Raw genomic sequence first — 22,136 nt, forward strand, 5'->3', positions numbered from 1 at the left:
TCCCAGTATCCTTTTGATATATGTGAAAGGAAACGGGTTTACCTTGTTCATCAGAATTAAGTGTTTGGGTACAACATAATGAGTGACTGCTAGAGACCATTCTGTAGATGTGACTTCTTAAGAATTTCTTCTCAATTAAATATACTGTTTCTGGAGAATTACTTGACCCACTAGGACTAGTGGTTACTAGTGTCTTAGGTATCTAAAGGTAGAAAGAAAAATTTTCATAATACGAACAGAATTTTCATTCTTTTGCTGCTTATAGGTACAGAGGTTGATGGTTGCATGAGGAAGTGGGTAGGGGAGGATGAAATGGGTGAAGATCAAAATGTACAAACTTCGTTATAAATAAGTCATGGAGAGGCATGATACTATAGTTAATAATGCCATATCACTCGCCTGAAAGTTGCTAAGAGTATATCTTAAAAGTTCTCATCACAAAAAAAAAAAATTTATAACTCTGTATGGTGACAGATGTTAACTAGACTTACTGTGGTGATCATTTCAGAATAATATATACAAATATTCAATCATTATATATACCTAAAACTAATGTTATCTGTCAGTGATATTTCAATTTTTAAAAAATAGTAAGCATTTTCTAAATTCCATGTCCATTGTAGCCAATAAAAAATATTAAGCTATGGCTGCTTCCTGGTGCCTGGTGATTCAGTTGGTTAAGCATCCGACTCTTGATTTTGGCCACACACCACTGAAACTCAACCAAAATTTAAAAAGATGAAATAGACAATCCCAATATCTTATAACCATTAAATAAGTTGAATTTTTGGGATCCCTGGGTGGCGCAGCGGTTTAGCGCCTGCCTTTGGCCCAGGGTGCGATCCTGGAGACCCGGGATCGAATCCCACATCGGGCTCCCGGTGCATGGAGTCTGTTTCTCCCTCTGCCTGTGTCTCTGCCTCTCTCGCTCTCTCTGTGTGACTATCATAAATAAATAAAAATTTAAAAAAAAAAAAAGAAAGATTTAAAAAAAAAAAAAATAAGTTGAATTTTTAATTTAAAATCTCCTGAAAAAGAATAATCCAGACTCAGATGCTCTTCTTTTAGATTCAGCCATATTGTTGCATGTATCAATAGATCATTTTTCTTGCTAATACTCCATTGTATGGAATAATCCACAATATGTTTATTTCATTCATCTGTTGATGGACATTTGGGTTTTTTTACAGTTTGGCACTATTATGTAAAAGATGTTATGAACATTCATTTGCAAGTGTTTGTATGGGCATATGTTTTCATTTCTCTTGGGAAAATACCTAGATCTAGAATGGCTGAATCATATGGTAGGTATATTTTTAACTTTTAAGAAATTGCCAAACTTTTTCAAATCAGTTGTACCATTTTACATTCCCACCAGCATTATCTGTATATAAACTATGATTTCATGTATAAACCCTAGAAAATGCAAACAAATCTATAGTGACAGAAAGTACATCATTGGTCACCTGGGGTGGGATAGGCAGGGGCAGCAATTACAAAGGGGCACAAAAGAACTCTGGAGGCTGAGGGATATGTTTGCTCTCTTTATTGTGCTAATAATAGTTTCACAAGTGTGGCCTATATGTCAAAACATTTCAAATTGTATGTTTTAAATATGTGGAGCCATAGTACATCAATTATACTTCAATTATACTTCAGTAGAGGTGTTAAAAATAATAGGTTATTTATTTACTTAATAAGATATGTTTATTTCGCCCCTGAATAACTGATTGTGCCTGAGGTCTGATGTGACTTACTGCAGCACCCAGTAGTCAGCAGACTAAGCCTGAAGCCATAGCTTCTGCTGGTGACTCTTCTAACCGGCTCACCAGTTGTCACCTTGCACAACCCCATCTCTGCCTCATTTTCAGCATTGATAGAATGAACACATCATTTCCTTCCTATTTCAAAGGGCCAGTCGAGATGATTAGGAAATGAGAGGTCAGAGCAAAATAATAAACTTCTAAATGTATGTGAACAGTTGGTTTCATAGATCTTGACTATCTTTGACAAAAAGCTGCCTTTCCATCTTGGACTGCTCACAAAAAAGACCGAGGAAGAGAGGGTTTATAACACAGAAAGGTACATAATTGTATATGTCATAGAAAAATGCCATACAGATGAATTTGTAAAGATCATTTTGTTTATGCCTCTTCTACTCTTCATTGGCTGGAGTAATTGAGCAAACCGAACCATTTGTTCCTTCATCCTCATACTATGCTTTGAGTTTTCATTCATAACATTCTGGAAGACTGGCATGCTCTCAACAAACCCTAAACATTGGTGACCATAATGACAAGGTTTTGGAGATTTAATGACAGAACTGACCTGGATAACAGTCTCTTGAAACCTTCGTCTAAATTCCACCCTTTCGAGGCTCAGTGCAAATTACCTTCTCCACAAAGGATTTCCACACTTCTAACTGCCCCGGAGGGGTTTCCATAGCATAGTGATTATCATGTTCACCTTGCACTATTCTATATTCAAATCTCTCCCTTTTCTTAATTATTTGTGCTTATAGTACCATGCCATGTGACAATGTTATTTTGTAGCATTCTAGAATTTTTCCAACAATTCATTTTTTTTTTTAACCTCAGGTGTGGTGTATTCAATCATAATGCCCGTTTTCATCACTGGTTGTGCAAGAGCCCTCTTGTATATTATATTTTATCCCCATACTGTACCCTCATTCATTGCCTTCCTCATCCTGAGTTACCATTTTAATAAATCTAATGTATATCTTTTTATTGTATGTTTTCTTATAAAATGAGCACTACCTTCCATGCACGTAAATTTAAGTGCATGTAAACAGAATTGTGTTATGGCTCATCATTTATGTCCTCTACTCATTGCCACTCTCTTAGGATATAAGCATGTTGCCATGTGTTCATTTATTCCATTGCTGCTGTACCCCATGGTATACCTCTGTCACTTCCCCCTTTTGTTAAGGATAGCCATCCGAGTGGCCTTGAACTTACCCAACTATTCTAGTTATTTTATGTATATTGACTATAGCTAAACTATTAACTGCTTATAAAAAAGAAACATTTTTCTTCTCTACATCCCTCTTGATGGTAGGTGGTCAAGGAATATTTGCTGATTTTCTGTTGTACTTATGTATGTTTTCTACTGTAAAGGGGTAAACATTAAAGTAAAACTCATAATAAAAAAGTAAAATTAATAATAACTAAAGAGTTGCCAATGGAGTTTACCTGAGTTGAATTTAATCCTAGCTTTACCTTTTACTAGCTCTGTGACTTTGGGAAAGTAATACCTACTTGCTTTGAGCATCTCTTTCTTCCTCTATAAAGGTGGATAATACCACACATACCTTAGTGGGCTGTTAGGAATAAATGAATTATCTCATACAAAGCACCTCAACAGCAAACACCATAGGACAGATGTCTAATAATGGGTGCTATGAGCCCTACCCACTGCTTCAAATTATAGTCACTTGCACCTGTCAGCTGAGAGTGTAAGTACCTTAGAGGCAGGTCCACTTCAGCTACATCTTTATATCTGCTCATTATCCCACACTCTGTTTCATATAATAATCCATACATTTATGTCTAGTGGGTTGCTATAATTTTTTGGTTAGCATTTCTACTAACCTAGATTTTAAATATATATGCTGGAGCATTTCAAAATGCTTTTTGCTGGAGGGGAGATGGGTAGGGCATTTGAAATAGCACTGGGTGTTGTATGCAACTGATGAGTCACTAAACTCTACCTCTGAAACTAATGAAACAAGTACCAAAGAAAGAAAAACCATTTTATTCAAGAATGCAGCATGTGTTAATATCTTTATTGCAAGATTCGTGGCAAGCTTTTATTTATTAATTATTACATGTTGAAAGAAAAGCTTTATCTACTGAAAAATAAAATCCGAAGTTAATTTTCAGTGTATAAGAAGATTGCAGTTTTCATTTCTCCCTCCAGCGGTCTAAAAAAATGCAAGCACTCCTTCAATCATGTTTTGTCTTCCAGGTTTTAAAGTAAGAGATATCTGCATCCTATAACAAAGTGACAGAACATGAATCAACTCCTCATATTTACCTCATATTTACTAGTTTTTTTTTTTTTATTTCCTTCCTTCTGTTCCTTCTGTTTTTAGGAGCTATATCATTATGATTCACTGTTAAGAATCCTTTTAAAACCTGGGCAAATGCTCAAATTAGAATAAAAGTCATAGCCAGAATTCTAGATCTACAGAAAAATATCTCTGTAGGGCTTAGTATTATTACATCCTCTATCAGGTATAAATATCATTGGCATCTGCTCATGCCACTTCTTAAATGCTGCAACATCTTATTATTATTCTGGACCAACATGTCTTTCATACCTATAATAAATACAAAGAATTGGGGCGTCTGGGTAGTTTACATAGTTAAGCCTCCAACTCTTGATTTCAGCTCAAGTTATGATATCGGGGTCGTGAGATCAAGCCCTGCATTGGGACTCCACACTCAGCATGGAGTCAGCTTGAGATCCTCTCCCTCTGCCCCTCCCCCACTGCTCACACTTGTGCATGTGCATTCTCTCTCTCAAAAAAAAAAATTGATCTTTAAAAAAGAAAACTAGGGATCCCTGGGTGGCGCAGCGGTTTGGCACCTGCCTTTGGCCCAGGGCGCGATCCTGGAGACCCGGGATCGAATCCCACATCAGGCTCCCGGTGCATGGAGCCTGCTTCTCCCTCTGCCTATGTCTCTGCCTCTCTCTCTCTCTCTCTCTCTGTGTGACTATCATAAATAAATAAAAATTAAAAAAAAAAGAAAACTAAATAAATACAAAGAATTGGTCAGGGTATTTAGAATTAAGTATCTGACAGACCACTCTAAAATGATTTATGAATTTCTAGTACATTGCTTAACAGAGTAAACCAAAGCAACTCAATAATCCTTAAAACATGACATTTCATTTGGGAAGATATGCATTTACCACTTCTAACAATTTGCACTAAGATAAAAAAAATAACACAATTCAGTGCAGTTATTGTTCTTGATCCTGAAAAATGATATACACTCATAAAAACAAAGTTCCAGACATAATGTTCCTACTCTAAACAGAAATTCAAGTATTATCAACAAGTACATTTAGCTTTATTGGCATTACCTTAATATAGATGCCTTATAGGCAATTTTCAAAAAGGAGATAGATATATGAGGGATCCCTGGGTGGCTCAGCAGTTAAGCGCCTGCCTTCGGCCCAGGGTTTGATCCTGGAGTCCTGGGATCGAGTCCCACCTCGGGGTCCCTGCATGGAGCCTGCTTCTCCTTCTGCCTGTGTCTCTGCCTCTCTGTGTGTGTGTGTCTCATAGATAGATAAAATATTTTAAAAAGTTCTTTAATAAACAAATGAGATATATATATATATCTATTGCATATATACATGCAATACAAAATAATGGGTGGGAAAAAAGGGAAGAGAAAACTGAGTACAAAAGGAACAATTTTTTTTTTAAGTTCATATGGAGTGTAAAAAATGAGGTATTTTATCTCAGAAATGTTCTTGGGACATGAAAGGATGCCTCGTCTATAATCATTAAAAAAGTGATTAGCAATAAGACCATTCAATAAGCAGGGGCACCTGGGTGGCTTGGTCAGTTAAGCACCTGCTTTCGGCTCAGGTCATGATCCTGGGGTCCTGGGATTGAGCCCCACCCCATGTTGGGTTCCTTGAGCAGCAGAAACTGCTTCTCCCTCTCCCTCTGCTTCTGCCCCGCCCCTCTGCTTCTGCTGTCTCTCTTAAATAAATAAAATCTTTTAAAAAGAAAAGACCATGTAATAAGCAATATATTAAAGTTGGTGTTAAGAAGAGAAAGGCCATCATTTTAGCAAAGACTAGACATAATCAAATGCTTGATTTACTGAGTAATATTTACATTTTACAGTTAGATGATCTGTACACCAAACAAAATAATGTTACTGTGGACATTCCAAATAGCACAATTGATACTGTAGTACCAAAACTCTAGCCCTGGTCCCCTCTTCCTTCAAAAACAATCACTTCTATAATGTATTCTTTCTTCACCCTATTGCTTAACTCTGTGATCTTTACTATTAGCTAAATATCCTACTACCATCAAAAGAAAAGCATTAAGGGCTAGTTCCTAACATAATGTTCCAAGATATGTTTTAAGTGCTTTCCATAAACTAACTCACTTAATCCCCATGACAATCCTATGACTAAGTGCATCATTTTGTAGATGGGACGGAAGATTGACTTACAGGAAAGAACCTGCCTGAGACTGAGGGATGAGGTCATAGGATAGAGCTGGGATTTCATTGCAGGGAGCCTGGTAGGAGGCTCCATGCTCTTAACCAGGATGCTATGTCACCTCCCCAGTATGGAGGCCTTTCTTTCTCAACTCTTATCCATCAATGGGCACAATATCACTATATCAGCTGTCCTCTGACTTTAAAATTCACATGTAAATCTTTGCTGAAGCTCTACCTTTGGAGCCATCCCACATTTCTATATCCCAACATTACCAAAACACTTATAAACGGCCCACATTACACCTTGGTAGAAATGGATAGCCCCCTTCATGATTTTTTTCAAGCTCTGGACTTGTTAGTGTATCATGGAAGTTTTATAATCTTTAAGTCTCTTTAAGTATTTTAGTTTGTTTTTGCTTTTTTCATGGATTCATGTTCACTGTCCTGCAAAAACTGGTAACAAATTAAGTGCCTAACAATTTGTGGATTGTTTAAATATTGGTAGGTTATATAATGATACATGTGGTATGCTCCCACTGAATAATTCTCTTTATGTATCGATCCCTGCTACCTTATTTCTAGTAGTCATTGAAAAAATACTTTAACAATAAAAACTATCCACAGAAATGGGCTTTCTTTGCATAATTGTATCCATAATTTTTAACCTAACCCATTACATTTTCTGTGCTCTTTATACATTAAACTCCTGTGATGGTCACAATTTTCTGAGAAATAGTTCAAAACATTCCTCACTTTTCTGTAAGAATGAGTGCCTAAAGAATGAATAATCACTATATTTTTTTCAGACACGGACATTTTGGTACATCTCATAGGTACACAGTGCTTCCAGAATGAGGCCAAAGGAAGCAGCACTATACAGAGAGAGTGCATGAGTGTTAAGAGTGCTTTGAGAGAATTAAGTACAGAGCTAAGGTACATGTCCTGGGGAGAAATTGGGAGGGGATGCCAGGTAGCAACCCAAGGAGATGATATGAGGTAGGAACTTGTGGTGAAGAACAGGAGCAAAAGAGTATTCTGACACATACACCAATCAGTCAGGAAGTGTTGAAGATAAAATGGCAATGTATGACTTTTTACCTTGTAGAAACTTCTTTCTCCAAGACCAGTAGTAATTTATAGTAAACCAACAGATCTGCATGGGGGACACAATTCTTACATCATGGTGGAGGGTTACTAAAAAGTTTTCAAGCACTAGAAAATGCCATACTTTACTACAAGACTGATTAAGAATTGTATAAATTGGTCTTACCAAACCATTCTTAAAGTTCTCAATTCTTTTCTTCCCTAATATGTTGGTTAGCCACCAAGCCCAGGTTGGCATATATTGCCACAAATATACCACCAACAAAAAAGGGTGATCCGCAATCCAAACTTCTTTCAAATCATTGGCCATGCTGATTAACATCAGCCGCACACAACGACTGGTCGCCATCTTGTGGGACTGGACTGTATCAATGCCTACAGACTAAGAAAATGTTAAAAAAAAAAAAAAAAAGTGAATGCTGAGTATTTTAACCAAGATATTTCATAGAACTTTTAAGCTAGAAAGGATGCATAGGTCATTTAGTGACTTTTTCATTGGGACCTCATTCCCCTTCGTAGCCCCACAGGTACTAATGAGTGTCTGTCTATAAGCTATTTGTAAAATTTCAAAAAGCTAAGAGAAATCATACACTTACCAGATAAGATTGTACAGGCTAAATAAAAGATGAAGGTTCTTTGCTTTTACTTAGATCGCCTTTAATGTATTTACTGATAATTATATGTCATTTTGGCAATGAAAGTTTTTAAACAAATTATTAATATATTTAGCAAGTGAAATTCTATAAAACATGGAGTTCATAGGGATAAAAATGGAGGAAGAAGATAAAAGCAGTTTCTGGTAGTGAACAAATCTGGTACTGCTCATCTAGTTAACCCACCACCACTCTACGAATACATAAACTGAGGCCAGGAAGTTAGTGACTCTTCTATGCTCACACAGATCATTAGCAGTAACCAGGTCTACATTCCAAGTCACTTGATTCCTAGAATAGCATGCTCATTCTATTTTACCTTAGAGCCTCACAGAAAATGTGAAAATATAAATTTGTAAACTTTTACATAGAATCATAAATCGATCTACATCTCAGTAGAAAGTGATCTTTATGAAGAAGAAAGAAAATTTCATGATCTTTAGTGGGATTTTGTATTATTGAGTGATACTGGATTCTTCAGAAGACATTTGTCATCTACTGGGGAACTCACTATGCGTAATCCATGAGCCAAGGGAAACACAGGCTTGTGGTTGGTTGGTACAGGTGAAGCTAACCTAAAATTATCACAATTCACCAAGGCTTTTTCACTTTTAGCCCCTCTTTGAAATTCCAGTAAGATTTGATGTATTAAAATTCAGCCACATAGAACCTTTCAATGTTGCTATAACTTGTGAATTGATAGAAACTGGGTTTTAAAAATACTGACAGCCCACATAATAGTGGATTACTTCTAAGCAGTATCTTATCAATTTCTTTAGCCTTTATTAAAACTGAATGCCAAAGCACCATCAGCTAACCTTAACAGTGTTCCTAATGCCATGAGTTAAGTTTTGTAAACAATTCATAATGTGATAACATGTTAGTCTAACATGTTAGAAAAAATTCTAAGCCCTGAGACAGAGTGGTATAATACAAATAGATAACTAATAAAGCATCCAAATTATTCTCCAGCTAGACATTTTTACCTTTGTTACTTCTTCAGTTAGGGAGTTCTTCACAATATTTGATTGCACAGGTCCTGGGCAGATGTTAGAAATTACTATACCTGGGTACTCAGCAAGTTCAACCCGGAGGCAATTAAAAAAACCCTAAGAGGCCAAAAAAAAAGGGGCAACAAATAAAATTAAATATACATATCTCATGTTTGCTATTAGCATGGAATTACTTTTCTTCAACTTTTTATGAGGGACAATAGTGGCCCATTATCAAAATATGTTTTGAAATGCCAAGTAAAGGACAAAGTAATATAACTCGGCAAGCTCATTAAACGTTTTTAACTGTAATACTGGAGGAATCTAGAACAGGCATCCTTAGGTGTCATCATCTTCTGGTATGAATAGTTCACCCCTTTGACAGTGGTGGCTCATAACATCAGTGATTTTTTTTTATGGTAGGTGCTAGACAAGTGAAAAACTAACCCTGGAGATTTTTCAGACACACCTTCTTCACACCAGTCCCCAGCTCCCCATTCCAAAGGTGCATGTTCTCCTTTAAGAATCACTGAGGTTGGGCTTCTTTTATCCCTCAAAGTGGTCTACAGTGCCAATGTTGGCACCAGAGGGAGCGAGAGGGGTTAGTAATACTTAACAGAAATTATTAGGAAGGATTTAACTTTTTCTATTTCTATTACTATTTTAATGGACAATTCATTTCAGCAAAATTTTTAGGGTTAGCAAGAGAGTACATGGCTGGTTAAAAATGTAATATGACTGCTTAACTTGATGGCTTTTGTAAAAACAAGCCAGACCCTCTAGACTTAAAGATACTGGCCATTTCAAGACCAACTAGGGAGTAAACATCTACTTCCCCTCGTCTCTTTTTCCTAAATTAGGAAATGTTCAAAGACTACATTTGTATAAGCTGAGTTAACTATTGAAAAGCCTAAACAGCTAACGCAGAGTGTGTTCATTTATGGTAACATTAAACAGTTACCAGCTCTTAATGCTGACCACTAACGAACAGACTGTAAGGGTTCACACTGTCAGACAGACTTATAAAGCACCTGACCCAGATGGACAGGAAAAAAGGCTTTGTAAATTCAGGAATTCCCCTACCCTTAACTTTTTGCCTTTCTATAACAAAAGAGGAGACAGGACACCATGAACACAAATCCTTCAGATGCTAATACATCTCCTTGTTTGAAGTCACAACTGGTATAGGGTGTGAACTTTCTAATGATAAACAAATTGACTCTACAGCTTATCAGGAATCAGGGTAGGAAACTGTTCTTCAAAAAAGTGCCTCCTGGTGCCAGTGTTCAGCTACTGGCTTAAGGAACTAGAGTCTCAACCTGCTACATTGTATCAGAGGATCAAATCCAGTAATAAAACAGTGAGTCCTGGAAGCCAGGCCAGACAATGCAGTTGTGTTTTATTGAAAGCACTGTGCATGTCAATGAGAAACTTGGCTGCCTTCCCTTATCTGCCTACCTGAGACTTGCCCAGTTGTTTTGCAGGAAGTGACTACTACCCCATTACCAAATATGGGGAAATCATTAGGGTAGCATCCTGCTTCACCAGTTTGCAACTGTTTGCTCTCCACAGCAGAAACAGGGTACCCTAAAGAACCAAAGTTTCAGATCTTCATGAAAGTGTGATGACCATTCAGATGTTGCATCTCATTATTCCAACAGTGAAACATTCTACTTACATTGACCCTCAACAGCATTAATTATAAATTATGTGTCTTGGCTTTAGGCTCTAATTTGTTCCATGTTACAATTTAATACCTCTTCATATCCACTCTTAAGCCAGCATTAAAACTGCATTTGCTTCCAATATTTACATCTAGTAAGTTATGCAACCCAAATCAAGATTTTCTCCTAGCCTCTGCTTTGACTAGATTTTCTTCTTTCAGTGAAGCCTTGGTCAATAGAGTCAAGCCCAGTCCCAGTAGGGATATAAAACCTAGGGCTAATCATCCCATGGGGAGCTCCTATTTCGTGTGTGTGTGTGTGTGTGTGTGTGTGTGTGTGTGTGTAGTCACAGAAACAGGAAGGACAAGTACATCCTCAAGTGTGTGCGGAAGAAACGAGGGGTAGATCCCAAATTTGCCATGAAAATGTGGTAGACGTGAGGATATGGGTGACAGGTTGACTAGACTATACATTTCTTGAGGGTGGGGACAGTTTCTTATCTTTATATCCCCAGGATCTGTGGCAGTGCAAGGGCATGGCAGAAATGTAGACAGATACTCAATACATGTTTGCTGAATTCAGAAGAGGCATGTGAGATTTAAGTCTTTTAGCATCTTCTGGGGATGTCCTCACCAAAGGTCTCCTTGGGTCTCTCTTGCTGTCTCCCTACATCACTGCCCAATTCCAATGACCTCTTGCATTGATGGCATATCTCCCATATGCCTATTTAGATCAGTACCATCAGAGTTGAGTTTGAGCAGCCTTACCCGAAGAGCATGTTTGCTGGCACAATATCCACTAGAGAGGGGTGCAGATATGATACCCAGGAGGCTATTCACAGTAACAATCTTTCCTTGCTTCCTCTCGATCATGTGAGGCAGAACACACATTGTCAAGGACACCGTCCCTAAGTAGTTAAGCTCCATTAGCTCCTTGAACACATCCAGGTTGGTGTCCACACACAAAGAACGCTGGGATTGTCCACCATTGTTGACCAGAATGTCGATCTAGTTAAATAAAATCAGAAAAAGGGGCATTTTGAGGATGACCTGTAAATGGAATGATGGAATTCTTAGGGATGGCTGGTGGTATCATTAACTTAGAAAATCAACGGAATGGTGAATTTCCAGAAGTCAGCAATAAAGAGATAAAATAAAAACCAGAATTCATCTATGGAATTATTAAATGTCATAAAAATGAAAGGCAGAGTGAATTTTTACCTTCTTGTGTTCTATATCAAGGAATTAGCACTTGTTAAGGTATGGAAAGTACTAATTGCATAAAGACAAAGACTTAGAGTGTAAGAGACTCACGGGCACTGATCTCACTAGTGGACCCATTTACCTCAAGCCCTTTCAATGATAGAACAAAGACAGGAATCTCTGTTGTTGCTATATCAAAGCAAGACTTATCAATTCAAAATAGCTCCTTACTTTACCAAACTCCTGGAGTACCGCTTTGGTAGCGGCTTCATGGGAACTTCTGTCGGTCAGGTCAAGCGGTAAAACGAATATATCTTTTTCTTTTAAAATGCCATTCTCTAAATAAAAACATTTAAAAATTAGTGTAGAAGTCATGAGATAGTTCAATCAAGCTTCTTTCTACTTGAATTCAGTTTAATACCCGCTCTTACAACTGGACTTGGCAACGAACTCATTTTTGGGTGGCCCTGTAGAAGAATTTCTCTCAGTGCCCAAGAGGACTGGTGGTAATAAGAAAACATCTTATCAGACAAAAAGCTGGCTGGGTACACAGGAAGTAGAATGGCTCTCTTCAATTGGAATATATATAGTCTAACACTGGAACAGACTCTAGAAGAAATCAAGATTATGCTACAAGCTAAAAAAATTTTTTTAGAGCTATTTCTTCAAGTACAGAGGTATATTTGTCTTATGATAGGTTCACAGAGTATAGCTGCTCTTTAATACAAATTGAAAAATAAAAACCATTTATGTTTTATACTCGTAAGGCATTCAGAATTCCCCAGTCACATGACACACAGAATCTTCCTTCCAGAGAAAAGGATTCCAGGAAGCAAACAAGGAACAGGACACAATGCTGAAATTCCCAATCAAGATAGATGTTGAGGTACACCTGCGTAGCTCAGTGGTTGAGCATCTGCCTTCAGCTCAGGGCGTGTTCCCAGGTCCAGGGATGGAGTCCCGCATCGGGTTCCCTGCGAGGAACTTGCTTCTCCCTCTGCCTATGTCTCTGCCTCTCTTTCTGTGTCTCTCATGAATAAATAAATAAAATTCTTTAAAAAAAAAGAAACATGTTGACCTATACTGGCCCTTTCTATTACAGTTCATCAGAAGAATAAGACTCTAACTTCAAAATACAACTAGAATGCCAATAAGGAAAATAAGCCAGTAGGGAAAACATAAGAGGTAGAAAGGTTTTATGGGCAAAGTGTAAACTGTGAAACATGACCTGTTTTAAAAGAAATGGAAATGTTTGCACCAATGATCAGACAGAAAAAAAGGAAAATAATCAGCCAAGAAATGCTGACATGGTGCTTTTCTGCCAGTATAGGACTTGCAAACTCTCAACAGCTGGAGGAACAACCACCATAAGAAGTGTTCCAGTGCAAAACACAAGAGGCCTCTTAAGGCAACGTGTCTCAAGAGGCCTCTTTCACGACAGTTGCCTTCAGAGGCCTTGTGGCCTTGGCTACTGACTCTCTTTTTTGGGTGGTTAACATCATCAGCAGCAAACTAAAACAAAGATGCTAAAGGAATGACAAGTAGAGAGATGACAAAAAAAAAAAAAATGGTCTGCTTGAAAATTCAAAATTATCTAATTTTAGGTACTAAATGTCCCATGAGACATTTTATTTTATTACTTGAGACTGCTTTCAAGTGAACATAACTATACCAAACTCAAACCAAAAAATAAATAAAAATGAACATTGTTGCTCTATATTCTGTGAATGCGAATATTATCTCAAGCTGCATCTTAAGACCTAATTTAATGCCTGTTCTTTCATTTTTTGTTCTTTCATTTTGATAAAAATCTTATAGTATCCCATATGACTTTAATATCTGACATTTTATCAAAACGAAGGATCCTTTCTAATTAAGCTTCTATGATTACATACATGTATGCCATACATAAGAACCAAACTGTTCTTTAAGACAAAAAAATGTAAGATATGTGGTCACTGAAAACCCACCAGCATTTGAGAGAATTGGTGGTCACTCCCTAATACCAAGAGTCAGTGCAAAAGAAACGTAGAAAGGCACACATGAATCAATGGAACAGAACAGAAAAAAATCCAGAAATAAACCCATAATTATACAGGCAATTAATCTTTGACAAAGCAGGAAAGAATATCCAATAGGAAAAAGGCAGTCTCTTCAACAATGGTGTTGGGAAAACTAGACCACCACATGCAAAAGAATGAAATCTGGACCATTTTCTTACACCATACCCAAAAATAAATTTAAAATGGATAAAACACCTAAATGTGAGACAGGAAATCATCAAAATCCTAGAAGGGAGGGGTGCGTGGGTGGCTGACTCCTGATCTCAGCTGAGGTCTTGCTCTCAGGGTCGCTTGAGGTCAAGCCTCAAGGTGGGCTCCAGGCTGGGTGGGCTCCGGGCTGGGTGTGCAGCCTACTTAAAAAAAAAAAAAAAAAAAAAATCCTAGAAGAGAACACAGGCAGTAACTTCCTTGACATTAGCTGTAGCAACTTTTTCCTAGCTATGTCTCCAGAGGCAAGGAAACAAAAGCTATTGGGACTACACCAAAATAAAAATCTTCTGCACAGCCAAGGAAACAATCAACAAAACTAAAAGGCAACCTCTGGAATGGGAGAAGATATTTCCAAATGACATATCCAGTAAAAAGCTAGTATCCAAAATATATATTGGATACTTACAAAAACAACCCCCAAAAAACAAAGAACCCAACTAAAGAAATGGGAAGAATCTGCAACGATGTGGATGGAATAGAGTTAATATTATGCTAAGTGATGTAAGCCATTCAGAGAAAAACAAATACCACATGGTTTCACTCATATGTGGAATTTCAGAAACAAAACAATTTTGTATATGTGCTGCCAAAGCAAGCTCTGAAAAACAAAACAAACAAGTATAGGGAAAAAAGAGAGAGAGAGAGAAGCAAACCAAGAAGTGGACTCTTAAGTACAGAGAACAAACTGATGGTGGCCCGAGGGGAGGTGGCTGGGTGATGGGGGGTATAGGTGATGGGGATTAAGGAAGGCACTTGTGATGAGCACTGGGTGTTGTTTGGAAGTGTTGAATGTCTACATTGTACACTCGAAACTAATACAACATTGTATGTAAACTAAATGGAATTAAAACTAAAACTTAAAAAACAAAACAAAGAAAAGTAGAAAGGTGTCAGAAAAAGAGAAGAAAAAGGCCAGGGCAGTTAATGAGAGGATGCCCAAAGGAAGAGGATTTGGATCTGAGCATTTGAAGCATTTGGAACCAGAGTGGATTGCCCAGGAAAATCCCACTCTTTCCTCTAAAATTCTCAAAATTGTATTTGAATTTGGATTCTGGTTTATTTCTAGGAAGCATTGCTGCCATTTTAGATTTACTCACCAAGGCACCTTCTCTTCACCCTTTCCAGCTCCTGCACTCTTCTGGCTGACAGCACAAGGGAGACTCCTAGTTTAGACAGCTGGTAAACCAGCTCCTCACCAATCCCACTCGATGCTCCAGTCACCCATATCACCATATCAGTCAGCTCCCATTCTAGTGAGAAACAAGTATGGAGTAAAGGCAGAAAATAAGTTATGGATTATACCTATAAATAAAAGATTACCAAAAAGATAGTCTTAAACACTACCACTAAATATGAACACATAATGTGTGGAGTTTTTAATTTTTAATATCCTATATTTTGGTCTTGATTCTGGTGATGATCTCACAGGTATACACTTACCTCAAACTAACTGAGTTGTATACATTAAATATACAGTTTTTTAACATGCTAATCATACTTCAACAAAGTGACTTAAAAATGTTTTTAATTAAATATCCTCAGAAAGCACCTAACCTAATTTTTTTAAAAAGCGTGAATACAAATCTGACTAGTAACAGTTATCAACACATTACCTTGGATATTCCACTCTTGGGTGCATTTTCCAGACTTTATTTAGGGTGAGCCTTGTAAACTCGATGGTCTGACTCCAAGGGTCTATTTATCTATATATTCAACTAAGAAAGGTAAGACTAAGTGGACAAAAAGTCTGTCTGGACTCACCTTCTCACTTTCATTACCCATGATGAGGGATTCAGATAAGATGATCACTAAAGGTCCCATGACAGTTTTGAATTCTATTATTCTGATTTCTTGCAATGGAGGTATTGATGATGACTCTGAATATACCAAGTTCTACCGTACAGCACGGTGGAATCATTCTGGATTTTTGCTTTCCCCATTTGCCAATCGTATCTGATACCTATCAAGTGAAGGCCATTTTGTAAAAGTGCTCCCCAAATGCCTGAGCTTCCATCTTGGAAAATAACTGCTCACCCAAGATGAAATGCACACGATAGAGAAATGAAATGCTATTCTCTGCCTGCCCAATTATGTTATTGTTAAAGACTGTAAAAAATGTTACAGCACTCAAGCAATGAGTGGTGGTTTATTCTCCTTTTCTCCAATGAAAAACTTAACTTGCATTGTAGGACAGGATAACCACTGTCTATCTGAATTCCTAGAGAGTCATTGTGGTACAACACTCCTGTGTACTTTCTTTATTAAAATATGTGTTATCAAAAACAGCAAGCTATCTGGATGGCTCAGTCGGTTAAGCATTGGACTTCGCATGATTTCAGCATCCTGGGATCAAGCCCCATATCCGTCTCCCTTCTCAATGGGGAATGAGTTTGTCCCTCTGCCTCTGCCCCCATCCCCCGCTCATGCTCTCTTTCTTTCTCAAATATCTTTGCAAAAAACAATAAACAAGGCATCACTTAACCACACAGACTTCTGATTTTAGATCATAAAAATTAAAATTGGGAAATCAGTTTATTCTTTTAGTCAAATCTAAAACCTAACTGTCAGGTTAACAGTATAAGCTCTGGAGATGGCCAGGGTTCAAATTTTGGCTCTGTCACCCAGAACAATGAAATGCCTCCATGAGAAAACTTGGTTCCTTAATTTTCCACTGGATAAATAATAAAACCTCCCTCATAGCACTGTTGAGAAAAAATGAGTTAAAATAAGTCTCCAGAGCAGTGTCTGATACATATTCAGTGCCTAATGAAATATCAACTAATTATTGCTAAACTGTTTAACAAATAGACTTTTTAGCAGCAAAACATAAAATATTCATGCAATAACGTATGTATTCTCATGTGTTCAGCCAGGGGCAATGGGGTTACTAACTATAATGGCTTAATATATTTCCATGACTTCTATGTGCTTAAACACATTACCTTATTAAAACCTTCACAAGAAACTTATGAAATAAGAATTCTCTTAATTTTGTAAAAAAGGAAACTGAGGATCATAGACATGAATTTGCCCCACTAGACTGCATACTCCCTTAAGGCTGGGACCCTGTCTGCCTTATTCACTGTTCAGGGCCTAGCACAGAGCCTGGAATATATTAAGAACTCCATCAGTAACTGTTGAGTATTTTTTTTAAGATTTTATTTATTTATTCATAGATACACAGAGAGAGAGAGAGAGGCAGAGACACAGGCAGAGGGAGAAGTAGGCTCCATGCAGGGAGCCTGACGTGGGACTCGATCCAGGGTCTCCAGGATCAGCCCTGGGCTGCAGGCGACGCTAAACCGCTGCGCCACCGGGGATACCCGGTAACTGTTGAGTAAACACCCAACAACCCTAGCAGGGCTGGGATATAAGCCCAAGTACATCTAGTTCCAAAGCCCACACTCTGACCACTAGCCCATGGTGTCCACATTTTAATATGATCAATATTTTAAAGCCCAACTGTTTCTTAGCCATTCAAGAAAATACACCTTGCCTTCAGAAAAGAAGTTTCATGTAAAGATCTGAACTAAAGTTGGAAACATCCCAAATAGCCTATGTCTAGGCTACAACGTGCTTTTATGGAAATGCACAACAGAGGACTCCATCGGGAATAGCAGAATGTATATTCAGATAATCATGTATTCACTCACTGAAGACTCCTTGTTCCAAAATTCTGTAATACCCAAGACTACAGAGTAAATATTGTTAACTACTCATTAACCAGCATAAAATTAATAAAAATTTCTTCACGTTTACACTACTAAGCAAATATTACTTAAAACCAATGATGAAAACCCCCCAGGCTCATGCAGACCTTAGGTCACCTGTAGTTCTGGCCCCCTTCTTCCCACCCTGAAGAAGAAAACTTGTATTTAGCATCAATTTTTGTTTACCACTTCCATAGAATCTAGCAGACATAATGGCTCCCCTACAGAGTCTCTGAAAGCAGATTCTCAGAGTTGGAAAGAAAACTTCAGGAGAGTTCAACCCCAACCCAGTTTGAGAATTTTCTCCTCAAGCTATTGACTAATGTCTACTTAATTCCTTCACAGGATGAGGAAGCTAGTTATCTCCAAAGCACCCCCTCCTTTTCTGGAGGAGTCTCATCCTTCAAGGGGTCAAGGATTCTTTCTTTCTTTTTTTTTTTTTTTATAAGATTTATTTATTTATTTATCCATGATAGACATAAAGAGAGAGTGAGAGAGAGAGAGGCAGAGACACAGGAGGAGGGAGAAGCAGGCTCCAAGCCGGGAGCCCCGGGAGCCCGATATGGGACTCGATCCCGAGGCCCCAGGATCATGCCCTGGGCCAAAGGCAGGCGCCAAACCGCCGACCACCCAGGGATCCCCAAGGATTCTTTCTTATACTGTGATATACCTTTAACTTCTCCTGCCCTGCGGCAGTTGGCAGCGGCTCTGCCTTGTGCCAACATTAAGAACACATCAGGCCTGACTGCACAAGACAATCCTTGGCGAATTTGAAGATGGCTTACGTGTCTTCCCTAAATTCTCTCTTCTCTTGCTTCTCGAAGGCTAAATAAACACTTCCAATGTCTGCGACCTTCCCTCAGAGGACCTGGCTTCAGGTTTCCCCACTCTTTGGCTCATATCCCTCTGCACAAACTCTAGTTGGTCAATATTCCTATTGAAGAGAAGTGGCCAGAAAGGATCCAGGATACCGTGGGGTCTCCACAATGGCTGGCTCAGTCACTGGGGCGTCCCAGGGTCCAGCACGGAGGCAGATACATACAAGCAGCTATTTAGAAGGCATCTGTTGTGCACTGCCATTTGTTGCTTCAGACATGACAAGCCTCCTAGGCTTGCCTAATCTTTCTTGGCAGTCATTTCACAGGTCACTCAGAGGGAGGCTATTGCCAACTAAAACCCAAGTTTTCCTCTGGCGCACTGCTGCTGGTGACATTCCCTGCTCTGGACTAGTGCCAGGGATCTTTCTGGAACTAGGAGCAGGATCTAAAATTAGTCACCCTTAAATTTTACCATGTGATATATATGCTTGGAAGATGGAGAATTTCTCTAGGTGGGAAATATTAGTTGCTTCTAGAGAGGCATATTTGGTGGCTGGGGGCAACTTTTCACCATATTATTTTTGTGTCATTAAATTTTGTAGCATGTGAATATATTATCTATTTTTTTAAGGTGACAAAAACAATAAACCTATGGAGAAGACAAGGAGAATTTGTTTATTTATTTAAAAAAATATATTTTGTACCTTAATAGAGTCTGCCCATCTTTCCAGTCTAAATTATTCTGAGAACCTGATGGGAACCTGAGTGCATCACCATGTGCCTTTAAACAATTTTTTTAAAGATTTTATTTATTCATTCATGAGAGACACAGAGAGAGAGAGAGAGAGAGAGAGAGAGAGAGAGGCAGAGACACAGGCAGAGGGAGAAGCGGGCTCTATGCAGGGAGCCTGATACGAGACTTGGTCCTGGGTCTCCAGGATCACCCCCTAGGCCGAAGGCAGGGGCTAAACTGCTGAGCCACCCAGGGATCCCCTCCATGTGCCTTTAACTTTGTTTTATTATCACTCTCCCAAACCTCAGTAGTCTTTCTAAGCATTTTTGTTTCCAAAAAACTCCCCCATGAAATTTTATCACCAGATATACTATATATCTATTTATGTACTGTACATACATATATCTGTGCTTTATACATAAAAAAGAAGTTCAAGAAAGCTTATTCTTCAGTCAATGCAGGTTTGAGAATGACTAAATTTAAAAATTAAGTTAAAAGTTAAATTAAAATTTAAAAGCCATTACCATGTAATTTTATTATAGTATTTGCAGAATAACTTTTAATGTCATTTATCTACTTAGATAAATGATAACCTAATTAGATAAATGATAACCTATCAAATTAGTATGCAAATTAGCCTATTACATAAGTTCATAATAATAGCAATGTAATTAAATGTATCTTAAAATCCTTCAAAATTATTTTTCCAGCAAAACATTGAACAGATTAATGAATTTCTTAAAAATTAGTTTTAGTCAACTTTTAATTTTTGCTTAATAGGTGAAAACCTTAATATAACTAGTTGTTAGATATTCATTCGGACATCGTCAACATTCTTCCTCTTCACCACTTGACATAACTGATGGATCCAATGACTTTTGCAGAATTAAATTCTTTTAAAAAAGCTATTTTTAGGTAATCTCAAAGTCCAAGTTAACACAAAAGCGCTGGGGGTCAAATGTAAATATCCACAAAGCAGCCACAAGGCAGCCATCAGACAAGAGAAAGACCCATCAAGAGAAGGCCTGACAATCACAACCATCTATTTGCCATCGCTTTGTAGCCTTGACCTCGCATAGGTGCATTTCCCATGAACCCAATAATGGCAGCACTCCAGAGGTCGTTCCCAAGAAAATGCAACGAGAGAAATGAAACATTAAGGAATAAAATTTTGTCCAGTAGGGTTGGGCTAAAACACGGTACCATCTAAGATTTTATCTGATTCTCAAGAACCAGGTTTGACACCCTGAGGAGCCCTGTCTCTTCCCTTCCCTCCCAGGGCCTTTTTGAAAGCAGAGTCCATCTTCTGAACTGCTATCGCTTCCCAGTAAAGTTCCTCACATGCTTTTCGGGTCCAGGAAACGAAGTCCAGGGAAACCCCACTGCCCCTAGTCCTTAGGGATCCAAAGCCTGGTTTCCCTGTGTGGAAAGTAAGATTAATGATGCCTACTTTGTAAGAGTCTGTAAAGGCCAGAGGTCAGGTGTGCGAAGGGCGGAGCACATCGCTGTCGCACAGAGAATGTGTTTAGTGAACGACACCAAATTTTCACCAGGGTACAGGTGACAGTGGGATGGGCTGAACGCCCCTCAGCAGGCCAGTAATGACCTCACTGCACGCAAAATCCAGTTCCAACTGGGTGATCCTTCTAGCCCTTGGCTAGTTAGGGGAGTCACTCCGGATTATCTCATTTTATTTCACAATTCAGGGAGAAGGAGCAAGTTCAGGAAGTAGAAAAACCGGGCTCGGGTTCTCGAAAGAAGGCTTGCCCGCAAAGTCCGGGGCCGGGCGCTGTTTCTCCAAGGGGGGCCGCCGGGGTGGGGGGGGGGAGCCGCCAGTCCCGAGGGCGTCCCGCCCAGCGCAGCGCCCCCTTCCTTGGGCCAGCGGGCGAGCCCTCGCCGACCCCGACGGGAGACCACGGGGCACGACCGCCAGCCACCTCGGCCCGGCTCCGTCCTCCCCACCCCCACCCCCACCCCCGGCCGCCCCAGGCTGCAGGCTGCACGGCCCCCAGGGCTGCGGGGCGCGCGGGGGCGGCCGCACGGAGCCCGGCCTCCCGCTCCCGAGGCGCGGCCGGGCCTCACCTGGGCGTCGCCCCTGCCACTCGGCCCACAGCAGGGTCAGGTCGCCATCGGCGCGGACGAAGCGCAGCAGCTGCACCAGGAGCGCGAGCAGCGCGCCCAGCGCCAGCAGCCAGAGCAGCAGCTCCCAGCTCATCGCGGCCGCGCGCGCCCGGCTCGCCGGGGAGGACTGGCCGCCTCGGAGCCGCCGCAGCTCGCGGCAGTCGGCGCGGCCGCCTCCCCGGGCCGAGAGCCGCGCGCCCCGGGCCCCGCCCAGAGAGTGGCAGGAGGAGGGGCGGCCCGGGCTGGGCGGGGAGTGTGGGCGAGGCCCGCGCCGCCGAACCCCGCGTCCGCGCCTGGCCTAGGGCGGCAGGAGGGACCCGAGGCGTGGACGGCTCTGAGGCTGCGCGCCACCTGCTGCCAGGACACCGGCCACAAGGCTGTGAGATAGGAACGATCCTCTAACAGTTGCTTTGACGGCCTGTAGTTTCAAGGTTGGGGTTGTGTCAAAAGGAAGAGCACAGATGTTCCAACTTAAGATCGCCACTTCCTCCATCCTCATCTTTCTATTTTTTTTTTAAGATTTTATTTATTCATTCATGAGAGACACACAGAGAGAGAGGCAGAGACACAGGCAGAGGGAGGAGCAGGCTCCATGCAGGGAGCCCCATGCGGGACTCGATCCCGGGTCCCCAGGATCACGCCCTCGGC

General features: G+C 39.8%; 1 protein-coding gene across 1 annotated transcript; it reads right to left on the minus strand.

Annotated features, from left to right (window-relative positions):
* Nucleotides 1-3,771: 3,771 nt before the first annotated feature.
* Nucleotides 3,772-21,657, minus strand: DHRS7 (dehydrogenase/reductase 7). The gene is made up of 7 exons (XM_038544860.1): nt 21,450-21,657; nt 15,204-15,356; nt 12,065-12,171; nt 11,399-11,638; nt 8,962-9,084; nt 7,489-7,704; nt 3,772-4,013 (listed from the first exon to the last, which is right to left on the minus strand). The coding sequence occupies exons 1-7, from the start codon at nt 21,580-21,582 to the stop codon at nt 3,966-3,968; spliced, it is 1,020 nt and encodes a 339-aa protein (XP_038400788.1). The 5' UTR covers nt 21,583-21,657; the 3' UTR covers nt 3,772-3,965.
* Between the last annotated feature and the right edge of the window lie 479 nt (nt 21,658-22,136).

This window comes from Canis lupus, chromosome 8 (assembly GCF_011100685.1).
Source record: "Canis lupus familiaris isolate Mischka breed German Shepherd chromosome 8, alternate assembly UU_Cfam_GSD_1.0, whole genome shotgun sequence".
Taxonomy (NCBI): domain Eukaryota; kingdom Metazoa; phylum Chordata; class Mammalia; order Carnivora; family Canidae; genus Canis; species Canis lupus.